The 19,087-nt window shown below is 43.9% G+C and overlaps 1 protein-coding gene across 1 annotated transcript in view; it reads left to right on the top strand.

Moving 5' to 3' along the window:
• PGS1 (phosphatidylglycerophosphate synthase 1) overlaps positions 1-19,087 on the top strand; it is a 168,584-nt gene that overhangs the window by 126,371 nt on the left and 23,126 nt on the right. The window contains exon 9 of the mRNA XM_082271494.1: positions 14,151-14,277. Coding sequence (XP_082127620.1) covers positions 14,151-14,270 — 120 coding nt within the window. The 3' untranslated portion in view covers positions 14,271-14,277. The remainder of the gene's footprint in view (positions 1-14,150; positions 14,278-19,087) is intronic.

The raw sequence follows: 19,087 nt of genomic DNA, 5'->3' as shown, positions 1-19,087 counted from the left end.
AGACTCCTCCGCAGCCCCTGCATTTCCTCATGCAGTGCTGCGGGCATGGTACAGGACATTCTCCTGTACCATGCCCGCAACACTGCATCTCCTGTGCCATGCCTGTACCATGACCTGTGCCATGCCTGTACCATCACCTGTGCCATGCCTATACCATCACCTGTGCCATGCCTGTACCATCACCTGTGCCATGCCTGTACCATCACCTGTGCCATGCCTGTACCATCACCTGTGCCATGCCTGTACCATGACCTGTACCATCACCTGTGCCATGCCTGTACCATCACCTGTGCCATGCCTGTACCATGACCTGTGCTATGCCTGTACCATCACCTGTGCCATCACCTGTGCCATGCCTGTACCATCACCTGTGCCATGCCTGTACCATCACCTGTGCCATGCCTGTACCATCACCTGTGCCATGCCTGTACCATCACCTGTGCCATGCCTATACCATCACCTGTGCCATGCCCTGTGCCATGCCTATACCATGACCTGTGCCATGCCTATACCATGACCTGTGCCATGCCTGTACCATGACCTGTGCCATGCCTATACCATGACCTGTGCCATGCCTGTACCATGACCTGTGCCATCTCCTGTACCATGCCTGCAGCCCCTGTTTTAGGTCTCGTGGTGGTCCAGTAGCTGCTGCATTTCCCACCCTAGGCTTATACTCGAGTCAATAAGTTTTCCCACTTTTTTGTGGTAAAATTAGGTGCCTCGGCTTATATTCGGGTCGGCTTATACTCGAGTATATACGGTACATAGAGTTTAAAGGGATGCATTTTTCTTGGGCTTTTCTTGTGCTAAAGGTGCGAATAATGGCCGACAATACATTCATATTCATTTGCATTCATGATATTATTAAAAAGTGATATTTAATACAATTGTATATAAAAATAAATATATATTTTCAAAACTGTCCATTTTGATTTTGGCCAAGTGCATCCTGAATTTTCAGTTTCGGCACCGATATTTCTATTTGGTGCACCTCTAGTTTTCGGCAGCCCTTATCGGCACCTTTTTTCTTTCGGTTACAACGCTGAAAACCCTTTTTATGGCGGCTGAAATTTCAGTGCTTCACTACCAGTCTGTCCAGCGTGGTCTCCAACACAAGTGAGGTTTATATAAGACCATTTCCTCCAACCTGTAGAGGTTGTAATCGTTGGCACCCAATTCAAAACACCAGATTCTAATTTCATGGATTTATAGTGGTAAATGGGGGGTACTTACTTTTTTTCATGGGACAAACCTGCATTTTCATTCATTTGGATTAGGAGAATCCATGTCCATCTATGAGGCACCATGTCCGTTTTATATGTGTCATATGTCTATGTATATCACCTTTATCTTTGGGCACTGGGTGAAGGAAGAGCTCGTCTTTGTTCAGATATGTTGGAAAAGTCAGCACTGTATAGGTAAAGCCAAGAAGGGTTGGGTGAAACTGCTGTCAGTCCGCGTCTCATTAGGGAGATTTTCCTGTAGACTCAACAGGAAGTGAAAGGATATCTTTCCAATGTGATGGAAATCCCCTCGTAGTCATCACAGAAACAAGTGTTCCCATTGGAGGATTTCCCATGTATTCCTGTTCTGGTGAAAACTAAAAAATCATGATATCACCCAGACACATTCCTAACCTAGTCTCAAAATATCAACCTAATCAGTCAATGTTCCTCCCAAGACCCCGTGCTCTCTAGCTCCCTTGTCATCTCATCCCATGCTCACCTCCAGAACTTCTCCCATCCTATGCAAATCACTACCCCAATCTGTCCGACTATCTCCTACTCTGTCCACTTTTAGGTGATCCCTGTAAACCAGGGGTCTTCAAACTATGGCCTCCATTTGTTCAGGAACTACAATTCCCATCATGCCTAGCCATGTCTGTGAATGTCAAGAGTTTTACAATGCCTCATGGGACTTGTAGTTCTGCAACAGCTGGAGGGCCGTAGTTTGAAGATCCCTGCTGTAAACCCTCCTCTTCAGAGAGGCCTATTCTGCCTCCACCTAGCAACTGTACTTTTATTTTCTCCATCAGCTCATTCCCCACAGTTATTACCCTTTGTTTCACCTTCCTCAGGGCCGCTGATAGGGGGGGACACCAGAGTTCCTGTAGGGGGCCCGGGCACACAGGGGGGCCCCAACAGCACGGGGAATCAGTGCGGTTGGGGGGGGAGGGGCAATTACAGAAGGAAGCCCTGTGCGGCTCTCTACGGCAGCTGAAAGTTAGTTTCTCCCCCCTCCTGCCAGCTTTTAGCTGCTGCGGGGAGAGACACAGACAGAGGGCATCGTTTCTGTAATTTCTTCTCCGAGACCGATTCTGGCTGCTTCTGACTCCCCCCCACAGCGCTGCAGGCTTCCCTGTCCTGTAAAAAAAATTGCAATTTGTAAAAAAAAAAATATATAATTATTAAACATTGTAATAAATAATTAAAATTTTTTTTAACATTTTTAAAAGATATATAATTTTATTTTAAATGTAAAAAAACAATTAAAGAGGGCTAATTCACACAGGTTCTCTGTTATGTTTGTGTCCGCTAATAATGATTTTAGTGTATTTTCAATGAAAATATTGCCTTGATATATTCGGGAGGGGGGCCCTGCCATTTAGAGCCGGTTCACATTGCAGCGACCCGACTTGCCGGGGGGGACCTGCGGGGTCGCGGTGCACAGCGCGCATCGCGACCTCGGAGAGACCTGCACGGGCTTCATATCATTAGAACGGGTCCTGTGCTACTCTATGGCAGGCGACCCACGGCGACTTGTCAGGTGACCAGGTCGCCTGACAAGTCGCCCCAGGGTGAACGGGGTCTTAGGCTGTATGGGGCCCCTGTGATTTCTAACAGCAGCCCTGCCCTTCCTTTTTAGATTGTAAGCTCTAATGAGCAGGGCCCTCTGATTCCTCCTATATAAAATTTTATTGTAACTGTTCTGTTTTACCTTTATTTTGCTGGCGCTATATAAATCATGTATATTAATAATAACCAAATCTTAAAAAAATTTTCCTTTAGTTATACTTTAGGTGTCATAAGGTGAGGGCCGCACAGTGAATAAGTAGTTAGCACTTCCTCCTACCAGCTCTAGGGCATTGGCTCGAATCCCAACCACCACGGAAAAGAACCCTGGGAAACAGCGGTAAATTACACCCCCAAGTGGTTTGTATCGACTAATCGATCAAAAAAATACGCGAAGGGGAAAAAAAATATATATTTAGAAATCCCAATATCATATTGCAGAAATTGGTACAAAAAAAAAAATTTATAAACATTAAGCGGGAGGGTTAATTATTATACTTGAATATTTTTGTACCAATTTCTGCAATAAGGAATTGAGATTCCCATACATATTTTTTTCCCTTTTGGTGTATTTTTTTTTAATGATTATGAGCATGCCTCTATGCTGTATCACTATCCAAATTCTATTTATTTTCTTATCTTTCTTTTCTTGTAAATGATTATAGGGATGGGAGCCTGTCACCACAGTTGGTATTTCTTGTGACATCCCTATCTATAGATCAAGGGTGTGACAGCTCTATCTGTTGATCAAGGGTGTGACAGCCCTATCTATTGATCAAGAGAGCTGGCCCCACTTTGTTTTGTTATTGCATTATACTTCCATTTGATTAGACTCCCATGGCTGTATTTTGATTACGGTATTTATCGGCGTATAACACGCACTTTTTTCCCCTGAAAGTATAGTGCAAAGAGTGGGTGCGTGTTATACGCCGATATTTCTTTTTCTAACAGGGAGGGGCGGAGATCGGGCGGTCCGCCCCGGGTGCCACACATTGGAGGAGTGGCAGGCCGGCCGCCCCGCCTCTCCTGGCCCTGGGACAGCCCTGCCAGCGTACTCTGCATTTAAGAAAAAAATCACTGCCAGCTCTTTTTTATAGATCCTACCTACATTACAGTATATCACTGTCATTAAAAAACGGTGCCTCTAAATACCTTGTAAGCTTTGTTCGTGCTGCTGGCTGCTATCCTCCCCCCGCTCCTCCTCCTCTGAGTGTAGCTTTGGATTGGTGGAGGAGAGCGATCACATGACTGCCCATTAAACGTCAGAGGAGAGCAGTCACATGACCGGCCATGGAAGAACGGAGCTACGGAGGTAATTAGAGGCATCGTTTTACAATAACAGTGACACAATGTAGGAAGCATCTATGGAAAGGGGCTAGCAGTGATTTTGTTTTTACTTTAGAGTACGCTGTCAGGGCTGTCCCAGGAGATTGGGGGTCTCCTGGGAGTGCAGGGGGGCTGTAAAAGGGGCTTTGTAATAAAAGGGGGTAGGAACTGTGCATGGGGGGGACTGTGAAATGTATAGGGGGCTGTTTAATGAAAGGGCAGTGTACTCTTATTTTTAAATATTTAAAACATTTTTTCCTGAAACTATCCTCTTAAAGTGAAGGTGCGTGTTATACGCCGATAAATACGGTAGCTTTATTTTTATTTAGCCCTACAGCAATGAGCTTGTTTCCCCCATGTTGTTGTGGACAGATAGGGTGCTGGTTTTGTCTAGTTCCGGTAACTGCGATGTGCTCTGGCCGCCCTCCCCTTCCCCCTTATCTCTCCTTAATGTGGTGGTTGGGGTGGGATGTGCCGCAGCGCATCGATGCCACGCCTCCCATGTCGGAAGTGTGACGTCACTACGATGGTGCCGACGTGCCAACACTTGGTTATTAGTGTTTACTCCACGAGGGAGTTTTTCTTGGACGTCAAACACCTGATCGGCAACAGCCAATCAGGTGATGACGCACCGCCTCGTATAGAACATCCGCATGACGCTGGGAGTTGCCTGTATTTATTAGGGATGCACCGATCCGATATTAGGATCAGATATCGGCCTCGATACTGCCTAAATAGCTGGATAGGTAAAATGAACAGGTCCACAGTCTGATCCGGTTTTGTCGTAGCAGAACCTACCGCTGTGTCTGCTGAGTCCCGGCTCAGCCGTTCCTTACTTGCACGGAGCCGCTACTTCCTGTATAGGACCGGCTCACAGGCGGAGTGATATCAGATGCACTCTGCCTGTGAATGGAGGAGCCATACACATGAAGCAGAGGCTTTGCTCTGTACTGCAGCCGCATGCTTCCCAGGCCAGCCACAGACAGACACAGTGCCTACAAGAAAATCCCTGCAAGTACCCTTATTTCTATTACTGTATACTGTGTGTGTGTATGTGTATATATATATATATATATATATATATATATATATATATATATATATATATACACACACACACACACATATACTATATATATATATATATATATATATATATATATATATATATATATATATATAGTGTATGTGTGTAGTTCGGTATCGGCAGATACACAAAGCCAGGTATCGGGACTAGAAAAGTCGGATCGGTGCACCCCTAGTATTTATACCTCCTCTTTGGGACTGCATCGTTCACTTGCACTTTCTTTGGACATATCTGGCACCGTACTTTTGATCATGGACATAAGACAGTATAAGGTAAACTAGTTGCTGGTCATGGATTCATTTGACTCAATCTTTTTCACACACATAAGGACTGATCTCTATAAGATCCATGTGGGGCTTTTTCTACCAGGGTTTCACATTTTGACATTACTCCAATTTTTCTTTTCTCCTCTTCACTTTGGGTAAGCGTACCATATACTTTGCACATCGCTTCTCGGCCTTTTGGCTAAGATCAAGTGTAGTATCTGTTCTTATCAGTGTTGGAATGGAACCTGAAGGTTAGTATCGGTGGTGGCCGAAGTTAACCGGGGCGCTCTGGGCGTAACTGGAGGACCGGAGTAGGCCAAACCAGAGAAAGCCGGAGGGTTCCAATGCCTTCCTGATTTGAATGGGTCCGCCCCTACCAGTTTGAAGGGAGCGAGAAAACTGGATCTGCGGCCAGTTAGTACTGCTCCTGGATGTGATTGGTAAGGAACGGCGGTGGCGGTGGGGGAGCCTTTCCTCCTGGGTTGAATCTGGCCTTGCAAAAGGCTTGTCCCCAGTTGAAGGCAGGTTCTCCCTAAGCTGTCCAAAGTTCTGATGCCTCCTGGTAGGATAGGGCTACACTCGGTCTGGCCATTGGGCCGGGGTAGAGAAAGCCCGTAGTGTATGTGCCCCTGGGGTGGCAGCCCAGGGGTGCCTTAATTCTCACTGGTGAGGGGCAGTTCGCCTTGAGTTTTTCGGCACCATGGTCACTGCACCTACGCACACTTTTTTAAGCACCTGCCTCTTGGGCAAGGCCTTTTGGCTTCGACCAGAGGAATTTTTATTCCGGCCGGAAGGCCTGCCTTTGTTTTTCACTTAGGCACTAATTCACCTCCCCACTTCCCCTTCCCCACCTTTTTGTTTGTGTGTGCCTTTTCTTTGTAGTTTGTCACTTTTCTATCACCTTTTTTCACCTGCACGACTTGTAGGGTGTGGGTCCTCGGGCCCTACCTTGAGTCTTGGGAGGGGGCGGATATGGCCTTTTGGCTTGGTCTGCCCTCTCTCATGGGGTCTCCCTTCGGGGGAGCCCCACTTAGTACTCGGTGGGGGCTGTTTCGGCAGTCCCCCTGAAGAACGGGGTCAGTCTGGTTTCGGCCAGACAGACCATGAGTACCTTAAATCCCTGCCAGGAGTCTTGCGCCCCGGGGGATCGAGGTTCGGGTCCTACCTCTTCGGAGGGAAGACCATTTGTTTGCACACCCTGTGCACTTTTTGTGTTCCTCACGTTTGTGTGTGTGCACTTTTTTATGCACCGGGTGAAGTCTTTTGAGTGTGTTTCACACGCTACGGGCTTTTAAAAAAAAAAAAAATATATACTTTGCACATATAACTAGAGTTCACTGTCTATGCTATGGTGGATTCTCTAATCACATATTAATATTTTGGCACACGACCACACTCACTCTATGGTTCTTTTCTCTCCTGGATTCGGGATCCAACTGTCAGCCACACTGTATAGGTCACCCAAATAACTATTAAATTTGCATTACAACTATATACATCACATACATTTTTTTATAGTACCCTATGTGGACGGCTTGCAAAGTCACCAGTGATCCCCTTATGGAGATTTGCACTCCCTGCAGTCCTTGCATCTCTATCTGACGTATATGGGTATCACTCCCACAGTTCCTGGTGTATCCCTCCTAGATGGCCTTTGGTCCTATACACCATATGTCAACAGTTTGAGCTGATTTGTAAGTAATAACCTGTAAAGGGCATCTCTCTAATTTGGTTTCTTTAATATATTGTTTGCAAATCATTCAGATACATTGTTTACATTGTTTTATATATATATACACATTTTTGTAGACACATGGATTGCGCCTGCTCCTGAGGAAGTGGAGTGAATTCCACGAAACGCGTAGAGCAGTACAGGGTGCAATATTTATGTTTTAATCATGTATTTAGATGTTTGTTTTTATACTTATTTTTCTTTATCACAGACCAACATTGTAACTTGATTGTGATTTTTCACAAATTGGCTCTCAATTTCACATATCCCTATCAGTGGGTTATGGCTCACCTGTATCGTGGATGTATATAATTTATTATATGAATTGTAGTAATTATGTTATATTTTTATAATCTGCTGATGAGACTACCCAATAAAATAATTGTTCTTAACAATATTATTTTTTTCACTTAAATATATACCATGTCTATATGCAAGATGTGTAAAATAAGTCGCGCTAAAGATATGTGATAAATGAACTAAAATTAAATGTCCATAAATTGATGACGAAATAAAGATGAATAAAGATGTCCACACTGGAATGCCTATGGTAATGTGCTTACCTGAAAGCTGTAATAATGATGCCAATAAAGATCAAGATATCTAAATGTGGATGGAAGCCTCTATCGAAGTTGCAATGAAGACTCTCAGGGGACCATGGTGAGTTGAGATTCATGAAATAAAAACATAAACGCCATAGCGTAAAACCAAACAAAAAAAAGTAGGTGAAAGAGAGAGGTGAACTCACAATTAAAAGTGTAACACCTTCACCAGTGATAACGTAGGAAACATCAAAAGATGTGTCAGACACATGTAAATACTTCTTACCAGAAGCTAAATGAAACACCACTTGTAAAGATTATACCATCAGGGTGTGCCAAGGTAGTGCCAACAGACAGGGGCCAGTGATATCCACCACCAATCTAGACGCTCCTTACCGGATCCTGGTTGGAATTACACATTTATTTATGTATCCAGATATGGAGATAAACAGTGTGGTATTCCAGTCGGGGCGGATAAGCCTCAGGTGGCATGAATTATTACTACGACTACTGGCAGCACTGACGTCACCAGCTCAGTGGTCAGGGCACCACGTGATGTTTTATTTAGCTTCTGGTAAAAAGTATTTACATGTGTCTGACACATCTTTTGATGTTTCCTGCGTTATCACTGGTGAAGGTGTTACACTTTTAATTGTGAGTGCACCTCTCTCACCTACTTTTTTTTGTTTGGTTTTACGCTATGGCTTTTATTTTTTTATTTCATGAATCTCAACTCACCATGGTCCCCTGAGAGTCTTCATTGCAACTTCGATAGAGGCTTTCATCCACATTGGGATATCTTGATCTTTATTGGCACCATTATTACAGCTTTCTGGTAAACACATTACCATAGGGATTCCAGTGTGGACATCTTTATTCATCTTTATTTCGTCATCAATTTATGGACATTTATTATGGACATTTAATTTTAGTTCATTTATCACATATCTTTAGCGCGACTAAGGCCCCTTTCACACAGGCGGACCGTTCAGATCCGCCTGTTCGTTTTTTTGGCGGATCTGAACGGTCCCCCCATGCATTCCTATGGGGATCGGATGGCAGCGGAGACATGTCTGCTAACACCCGATCCGATCCGTCAAATCTGGACGGATGGAAACCCTATTTTCCATCCGTTGATCGGATCGGATGAGAACGGACCGACGGTCCGTTCCCATCCGATTTCCCCTATAGAGATGCATGGGGAACTGACAGCTGTGTCTCCGCACACAGCGCGGAGACACAGCTGTTATCCTCCTGCTCAGCGGGGGATCGGCGGCTCGATCCCCCGCTGAGAAAAACGGCATCCGTCCGACGGATGGATAGTGTGAAAGGAGCCTTATTGTACACATATTGCTTCTGGGTGCGGTCACACTTGAAGTTGCTACTATTTTGCACTAGCGCGGTTATTCTTTTAGTGTTTTTCTATATGCAAGATACCAACTGTTGGTTACGCACCTCATTCAAAGTCCCAAACCTTTTTTTCTTCTTATACAATAGGGATGGAGGCACATCATTTGTATGTACCTCATTCAAAGTCCCAAACCTATTATTTTATTGTATATCACTATCCAAATGGATGATGTTTGTGGGATGTTAAGGCGCCCTTATGGGTTAGCTGCATAATAGGTGGGAAGACCTAAGGAGTGGAAGTCTTAGACCAGTGGTCGTCAACCTTTCGGACTTCGCGACCACTAAACTCACAATTTTGAATCCCGTAGACGACTAACCTGAATTTTACTTGCCTTATACACAGAAACGTCCTTTCAAAAACAACTGTGTTTTTGGAATTTCGTGACTTATGGTTGGTTTTGATGTCACCCTTTGGGAAGGTTTCCCTAAATTTCCTCTTAAAACATAACCTGAAGTAAGAGATCATCTTTGGAAAGCAGGTGTGGATCACCAGGAGAGGTTGAATCTCCTTATTGGTGGACCCATAAAGCAATAAAGCAGGGGTCTTCAAACTACGGCCCTCCAGCTGTTCAGGAACTACAATTCCCATCATGCCTAGTCATTTCTGTGAATGTCAGAGTTTTACAATGCCTCATGGGATGTGTAGTTCCACAACAGCTGGAGGGCCGTAGTTTGAGGATCCCTGCAACAAAGGGACCCATAAAGCAATTAAACCCTGGCCTAAACTCAGTGAACAGGTGAAAGAGGCTCTTTGGGAAAGACTTTATACATTTTCCCAGGCTGTTCTAAAACCTTGAATGCTCATCCATAGGAACCGGTGTGGTGCAATGACAAATTTATTTGTTTTGGTTTCCTATACATCAGCCTGGTGCATGACCCGAAGGTCTATTTTAAGCCAGACGTGAAGTTTTACCACAGTTCTCATTTTCGTGAAAGAATTGCTGTGTCAGTTATTGTAAAACGAGCCACTTGATGAGTATCCATTTCCTCCCGTGTGATGGCGAGGTCTGGACAATTGCAGACTATGGCGTAAGAAGCTTTATTTGCACAAAGCCGAACCCAGTGGCCTTGCAAGGCCATTGCTATCATCACGTCACTTGCTTCAGCTTTTCCCTAATGTCCCCTCGTGCGGTTTTACAGTAAGTCAGGAAATGCTAATGTGGCCGCAGTTTTTATATTTTTACACACTCTAGGATGTGTTTGTGATGTGGTTTATGGCCCTGATGGCTTTGGTTAAGCTTCCTTATTACACACCCTGCATTGTGCACTTACTGGCAATGGTTTGCTATCACAGGACGTTTTGCAATCCATTAGAGAGTTGTGGTAAAAAGGCTTTTATTTACCTCGCGGACAGGGATGAGCTTAGAATCAATGGCCTAGTGGTCTGACGGGTAATATGAGAAACGATGGGTGAATTATGATTATAGTTTTTGGTAGATGCCGGAGAGTTAAAGTAGTACTATAAGCAAATCTTTTTCTTTTTTTTTTTTTTTTCGCGCCAGTTTATTTTTTTTCCATCTGCGTCCCATTGGGGAGATTTACCTTCACTTCCTGTCCCATAGCTAAAGCAGGAAGTGAGATAAAATACCTGCAAATTAGGGGAATTCCTTGGGGACCACCAGGTTACCAGAACTAATGTCCCTATTGGAAGATTTCCCCTTTCTTACTTTTCTGGGGACAACCCAAAATTAGGGTTTGCTTTTACTTTCACTTTCGATGAAAATGATAAACTTGGCCATGGTGGAGAGATTGGAATCTGATTGATTGCTTCTGTGAACAGGTGTCTTTTATACAGGTAACAATCTGAGATTAGGAGCTCTCCCTTTAAGGCTGGGTTCACACTGGGGTGGCTTCAAAGTCACCCGACTGAGAAGCCGTCCCGTGCAGCACGACTTCAGCGTGGCTTGCAAACGACTTCTCTAATAGAGAATACCAACAATGTGGCACTGTTCCTCCCATTGACACTAATGATGGGGCACTATTCTTCCTGCTGGCACCAATGATGGGACACTATTCCTTTTACTGACACCAATGATGGGTCACTATTCCACCCACTAATATCTAGGATAGGGCAGTATGTCTACACTAATACCAATGATGGGGTACTATTCCTCCAAATAATTCCAATAATGGGGTACTATTTCACCCAGTCATTTCAATGGTGGGGCACTATTCCTCCTCCTACTAACCATTATGGGGCACTATTCCTCCAACTAATACTAATGATGGGGCACTGATTCTTTCACAGGGCCTTTTTTAAAATCTAAAATTTTCCTCCCACTGACCACCAAGCTTTGTTTACCTCCACTGATGCCAGGGCATTTTTTACTCCCAACAGCCTTACTTCAGCCCTCATAAAGTCTAAAGTACAGTAAACTGTCTCATTGTTTAGAAAGTTTGGAGACCTATAATCTAAGGCCTTGCCTCATACCCTAAACTACAGGGACTTACCACTACGTGGTTGCACCATGTGTGATTCTAGATACAGGGAACAGTTCCGCTGTCCCGATGCCCCCAGGTCAAACTCTACTACTGGCTCTGTTGCTGCCCACTGATGCAGCTGAAATTTTCAATCTGGAATTATGCTCTCTGCTCCTAGACGCTATCCCATTTTCAGAGTCTTCTCTCACTCTAAATGTGGCCACCTTCTTGGCCTTTTCCCAGAAGGTGTTTACTGAAGTCATGCATGACTTTATGGCCCAGACCACTTGGTAAATAGTTGACCCTAATCGTAGAGTCCACAAGCATGCTCCCCCAGCTGCCTTTGAACCATCAGCTGCTGATACTCTAAGTCTCCTCAGTTCCTACTGGAAGAGCTTTTCTCCAAGGAGTCCAGTCTTCTGTTATTACTCTCAAATTTGTATGGTTCTTACTGATGTGGTGGGCACCACTTTAAAACTAGAGTCTGCTTCTACTCATGCCATTTCCAGTCTGGGGTCCATTGGAACTCTTAACCACTTTACCACCGGAGGATTTTCCTGCTTTACGTCCAGGCCACTTTTTGCGATTCGGCACTGTGCGACTTTAACTGACAATTGTGCGGTCATGCAACGCCGTACCCAAACAAAATTTGCGTACTTTTTTTCCCACAAACAGAGCTTTCTTTTGGTGGTATTTGATCACCTCTGCGCTTTTCATTTTTTGCGATATTAATAAAAAAAAGCGACAATTTTGAAAAAATAACAATATTTTTCTACTTTGACAGTTAAAAAATATCCAATATATTAAATTTTTGTCATATGTTTAGGCCAAAATGTATTTAGCTACATGTCTTTGGCAAAAAAATTCTCAATGAGCGTATTTTTAACCGCTTTAAGACCGGAAGATTTTACCCCATTCCTGACCAGGCCATATTTTGCGATTAGGCACTGTGTTACTTTAATGGACAATTGTGCGGTCGTGCGACGCTGTACCCAAATTTTCCCCACAAATAGAGCTTTTTTTTTGTGGTATTTGATCACCTGTGCGATTTTTACTTTTTGCGCTATAAACAAAAAAAAAAGCGACACATTTTTAAAAAAATAATATTTTTCACATTTTTTTTATATGAAATTCCCCCCCCCCCAAAAAAATGTAAAAAATCTAAATTTTTTAACATTTTAGGCCAATTTGTTTTCTGCTACATATGTTTGGTAAAAAAAATCGCAATAAGCGTATTTTGATTGGTTTGCGCAAAAGTTATCGCAGCTACTAACTACGGGAAATTTATGTCATTTTTATTGTTTTTTTTTTAACTAGTAATGGCGAAGATCTGCAATTTTTTTTTTTTTTTTGCGGGACTGCGATATTGCGGCGGACAGAGCGGACCCCTAACTGACATTTTTGACACTTTTGGGGGGGTACCAGTGACATTACTACAGTAATCAGTGCTATAAATATGCACTGTTACTGTAAAAAATGACACTGGCAGGGAAGGGGTTAACTTTTATTGGTGATCAAGGGGTTAATGTATGCCTGGTGCTTACTGACGTGTGTGGGGGGAGGGGACTGTGTGACACAGGGACAGATCGCAGGTACAGCTATGCTGAATCCTGTAATCTGTGACTGTCTGTCACATAGGAGATCCGCCCGCTCTGTTTACACAAGCGGGCGGATCTTCACACTCGATCCCCGACAATCGGGGAAGAACGGCGGTGATCACCGCCTCTTCTCCCCTGGCCCGACTCCCGCTGTGTCTGAATACAGCGGGAGCGAGGCTCCGGCGGCGCGCGTGCCCCACCCACAAAGGGAGGAGTCCAGCGACATAGACCTATACGTCGCTGAACGATAACGAGCCATTTTGCCGCAGTAACGCTCAATGTGAGCGGTTGGCAAGTGGTTACTAAACCAACTATCCTTTTGATGGAAGATGCAAATTGTGAACAGGTATTGTTCTTTAGCCTGTCTTAGCTGTAACGCTGATTTTCCTCTGCTTGACCTTCCAATGTGAAATGCCTGTTCGGACCTACCTTGGATTTCATTATCCAGAATGGCACAGGTGGCAAGAGCATCCATCTGCCTTAGCCAAAAAAGTCTAAAGAGCAGTCTGCAAAGGCTTATTACCCGCTGGAGGTTAAAGTGTAACTCCACTTTTGTTGAGAAAAAGAACATTCCCCTCTGGGTGATCTCTGTACATTGCAGGGATTTTAACAAACTTTGTTGCAGATTCCTACCTTTTGTTATTTTGAAGAAATCCCTGTTTGTTCCTCTGTGCTGAGTGGGTCAAATGGGAGTGGTTTTATAATTATCTATCAGCTGTGGCAGCTGCAGGGCTCTGAGGAAAGCTGCTGGGCCTGCATCCTTAAGACGTTATTTCCTATTGGGAGTATCTCACCAAAAGTTACATTTTTGTTGCAGCGATGCCAGAAATCTGGCTTGTATCTTAGGCAGACTTCTGGGAAAATTGGTGAGCCAATCACACAAGCATGAAATTATGTTTCTGGAAGGATTCCCTGCTTTCTATCCCTCCTGCAGGTGCAATGGTTCTAAAAACAATTTCCTTATGTGTTTCAGGAGCAGCAAAGCCTTTATGAAAGATCAAGTGAAGTGACTCCTTCTACTTTCCGACACCCGAGCCGCTATGTTAAGCTGTGGGTGAAACTTGTGACTCCTCTAATAAAGAATTTCTTTTGACGCCCTGGTAAGTAAATTATTCTGGTATTTTATATTATTAGGTGATCAGTGTGCCGGGTTTTGTTTGCATCCAGAGTGGGTATTCCCAACATTCTGTATACTGTATATTGAATATACCAAGGTGTGCCACGTTTAATTGGTCAGCAATTTCAAGTCTATACATAACATATAGGGGTTGATTTACTAAAACTGGAGAGTGCGAAATCTGGTGCAACTCTGCATAGAAACCAATCAGCTTCTTGTTTATTTTTGTCAAAGCTTAATAGGACAAGGTGAAGTTAGTAGCTGATTGGTTACCATGCACAGCTTCACCAGATTTTTCACCCTCCAGTTTTAGTAAATCTACCCCATTATATCAATAAATTTCAGCGTGAAATAACATTTGAGTTCACTTGTTTTGAGTCTCTAAAAATTTCATGCAGAAAAATGTGCATTCTACTCCAAAAAATCGCCACCACCAGAAAAGCGCAGCAGAGGCTTACCAGAGTGATATGACTTTCAAACTAAGAAGTCATGTTAGGCATGATGTCACAATTGCAGTAATATGTAGGCAGGACTCAAACTGTTTTAAGGAAAGCAGCCAACAGGGAACACAACCAGAAAAGGTCCGCGATCCTATACTTGTAGTACTCAAAGAAAAGAAAAAGAGATCAGCGCTTCACATAGTATAAAAGTCAATATTTTTAATTTATGAAAACGTATATATTGCACTCACATTAAATTAAAATAATCACAGCGCAGTGTCAAAAATCGATCAATTTGCAGTTCCATGGTGACTTCCGGAAGCGTGATGACGTCAAGTAGCGTCACACTTGACCCCATCTGGGGCATGAGGACAGCAACTTATCCTTTAAAGCAGGGGTCTTCAAACTTTTAAACAAAGGGCTAGTTTTCTGTCCTCCTGGCTTTAGGGGGGCCAGACTGTGGTCAGCGTGAGTAGAAAATGTCCCTGCATCAGTGGGGCTAAGCACTGCCATATTATTGGTTTTAACAGGAGAAGTAGTGCCCCATTGTTGGTTTTAGCAGGAGGAATAGCACCCCATCATTAGTATCAAGGGGAGGAATAGTGCCCCATGGACAGTGTTGTTGGGAGGAATAGTGCCCCATCATTGGTCTTAGCAGGAGGAATAGTGCCTCATCATTGGTCTTAGCAGGAGGAATAGTGCCCCATCTGTGGTGTCAGTGAGAGGAATAGTTCTCCATTAATGGTGTCAATGGGAGGAATGGTGCCTTATGATTGGTGTCAATTAGAGCAGTGGTCTCCAAACTGCAGCCCGGGGGTCAGATGTGGCCCTTTGCTTGCTTTTTTTTTTTTTGCCCTTGGGGCACTATTTAATTTACTGATAGCAACAATGGGGCATAATTCCCCTTACTGACACCAATGATGAGGCCCGGTGACACCAATGATGGGACACAATTCCGCACAATGACACTAATGATGGGGCACACTTTCTCACAATGACACGAACAATGGGGCCCAATGACGGTACACAATCCCCTCCCCCTTCAATGACACCAACAATGTGGCCCAATGACACCATTGATGGGACAAAATTGCTCTCACTCTCACCAATGGTGGGACACAATTCCACCCACTGACACCAATGATAGGGCACAATTCCTCCCAATGACATCAGCAATGAGGCCTGGTGACACCAATGGGACTGGGACACAATTTCTCACAATGACGCTAACAATGGGGCCCAATGACGGGATACAATTCTCCCCCCAATAACACCAACATTGGGGACCAATGACACCAACAATGGGGCACAACTAGTGATCGACCGATATAGTTTTTCTATTGCCGATACCTATATTTTGGTCATCGCATATCAGTATTGGCCGATATTTTCGTACATTTAAAATAGGTTTTTTTTGACAGGTACTGTTGTGGAGGGATCTGGGGGTCTAAAAGACCCCAAACCCCTCCTCTGCAATTAAAAGCATTCAAAACGCCAAGTTTAGCTGTTTTGAATGCTGTAATGTTTTTGAATATGGCGCCGGAAGTGATGTCATGACTTCCGAGTTTTTACACGGAGACCCGATCAGAGCCGGAGGCGGCTTTGATCGGGTCTTCTCTTCGCGGCCGTGCAGGACGGTGGGACGGGAGACCCAGGCGAGCCATGGGAGGGGGGGGGACGTCCCTTCCCACTCCTTGTAATGACAGCCGAGCGGCTTCTCAGCCGCATTGGTTGTCACTACAAGACAGCCGACCGTCGGCTATGGACGCCTGTACCGGGGTGATGCCTCTAGCTGCAGACATCACTCCGGTACAAGCACTTTCCCGAAAATTTTGGCAATATTGGTAACCTCAGGGGCCGATTCCGATATATTGGGGAAAGTGCAGATCGGCTCCCGATATATCGGCTTTATCGATAATCGGTCGATCCCTAGGCACAGCCACACCAATGATGGGACACAATTCCTCCCACTGACACCTATGATAGGGCATTGGTTTTTTTCACTACCATCGGGACCTTTTCTACTCCCAATGGCCCCATTCGGGCCCCCCTAAAGTCTGAAGGACAATAAACTGGCCTTGTTTAAAATGTTTGCAGACCCCTGAGTTAGAGGAATAGTGTTCCAAGGGTCAGAAACAAGCAAGAAAAAGGGCCGCAGTTTCGAGACCACAGCTTTAAGGGAATCTTTAGTATTTCCCCAGATATATAGGTGAGTTTAAGAGTTTATATACTCCTAACCCTAAGATATGGACCACTTTTTAAGAAAAAATACATAATTAGACCAAAGACTTTTTTTTTATTTTTTTTTTTTTTTTATTTAAGACATGACATGCATACTACTAATTTTTATGTATTAAAACCCCATGGGTCCATAATATTTTTTAGCTGTGTTTATGTAATAATATTGATACAGTAATTTGTGTATGTAATGTATTTGTATACTCTGTGGCTCTTTTGGAATAAACATGGCAACTTGGCATACCAGCCTTTTTATTATTTTATTTTTACAGCCTTTTTTCCAACTTAAGGGCTCTTTCACACGGCCGCTCCGCTGTTTTTGTCCGCTGCGGGACTTTTTTTTTTTCACGGAGCGGATGACATTTGTGTCATCCTCTCCGTATGTCCGCATATCATCCCATCCGTTTGCGGATGATATGCGGACATAATGTAAGTCTATGGGCATTGCGGATGTCAGCGGATGACACCGCTGACATCCGATTTTCCTTCCTTCCCGTTTTTTGAACGGAGGAAAAATAGGGTTCTGTTCCGTTCCAAAAAACGGAAGAAAATCGGATGTCAGCAGATGGTATTCCGCTGACATTCGCAATGCCATTGACTTACATTATGTCCGTTAATCATCCGCAAAAAAATAGGATGATTTGCGGACATACGGAGCGCCCGTGTGAAAGGGCCCTAAAAGTCCCATAAAGGGGAGCTTTGTACGATTGTTTCAGTTCGGTTAGGAATGTTGGCAGTAAGAAATATCACCCAGCCATTTCTTCTAATGTCAAAAACCGGCCAATTCAGGATTCCAGGGACCCTTCTGGTAGCGCGATGTCTTCTGTGGCATGAAGATGGCAACCTCTCCTTTAAGGAAAACTTTAGTATTTCCCCAGATATGCAGTTGGGCTTAAGAGTTTATATAGCCCTAACCCTAAGATATGGACCAATTTTAAGAAAAAATACCTGATCAGACCAAACACATTTCTTTTATTTTTAATGTCTTCCAAATTAAAAATAGGCTTGATTTAATAAAACTGGAGAGTGCAAAATCTGGTGCAGCTCTGCATAGAAACCAATCAGCTTCCAGGTTCTATTAACCAATCAAAACTTAACCACCCCCCCCCTTCCCCGTAGGATGTCATATGACATCCTGGACTTTCAGTGGTTGTACCAGGATGATACCTGCAGCTATCTTTTTTTTTTTTTCAGCCAGCGATTCCCTGTAATGTAAAAGCCTGGCTAATTAGAAGTTGGGCCGCTTTTACAGGTAGCGGGACCGGAGCCCAGTGTCCAATCCTGGAGTGCAGCTGGGTTATCATAGAGCTGGCTGTGGACTGGATGGTCCTCGGCCATCTCTATGATCTTGGGAGGCTGGAGGTGACCTCATGACCTCACTTCCGGTTCTGGAAGATGTAAACACTGCCTTTTTTTCCTGGAAAGCAGAGATCAAATTTTTTTTTCAATCTGATACTTGCTTGCGCCACGCATGTGTGGTATCGCTGTAAACATTATGGCGAGAGCAAAAATTTTAGACCTCCTCTGTAACTCTAAACTGGTAACCTGCAAAATTTTTTAAAGCTTCTCCTATGGAGATTTTTAAGTGCTGTAGTTTGGCGCCAATCCAGGAGCGTACACAATTTTAAAGCATGACATGTTGGGTATTTATTTACTCGGCATAACATCATCTTTTATTTGTAATATCCCCATGGTGTCTGTGATACTTTTATGATACACAATAAAGAGTGCAACAATTCTGCATCTACAGACGAGCTTGAGCCACCTTGGCTTCTTAACTCACCTGGAACGGCTATGCTGTACTTTTAAGTACCGTAGTGTAGCGCCAGTCCACGAGCGTGTGCGATTTTTAAAGCGTGACATGTTGGGTATCTGTTTACTCAGCGTAACATCATCTTTTTATATTTTAACAAAAAGTTGGGGTATATATTGTGAGGGTTTTTGTTTTTTTTTTTCCTCTTTCGTTCATTGACGGACATAGCTCCTGGTATTCATAACCATTGGGTTATACTGCCCCCTAGAGGAGTAGGACAGTAGGCAGAAAATAATTCTGGCTACACCCATGGGCAGTCCCAGGGGGTATACTCCCTCTCTCTGCTATAGCCACTCAGTTTT

This window comes from Pelophylax lessonae, assembly GCF_965119305.1.
Source record: "Pelophylax lessonae genome assembly, chromosome: 11".
Classification (NCBI taxonomy): Eukaryota; Metazoa; Chordata; class Amphibia; order Anura; family Ranidae; genus Pelophylax; species Pelophylax lessonae.
Note: the sequence above shows the minus strand (reverse complement) of the source record. Positions and strands in the feature narration are given on the sequence as shown.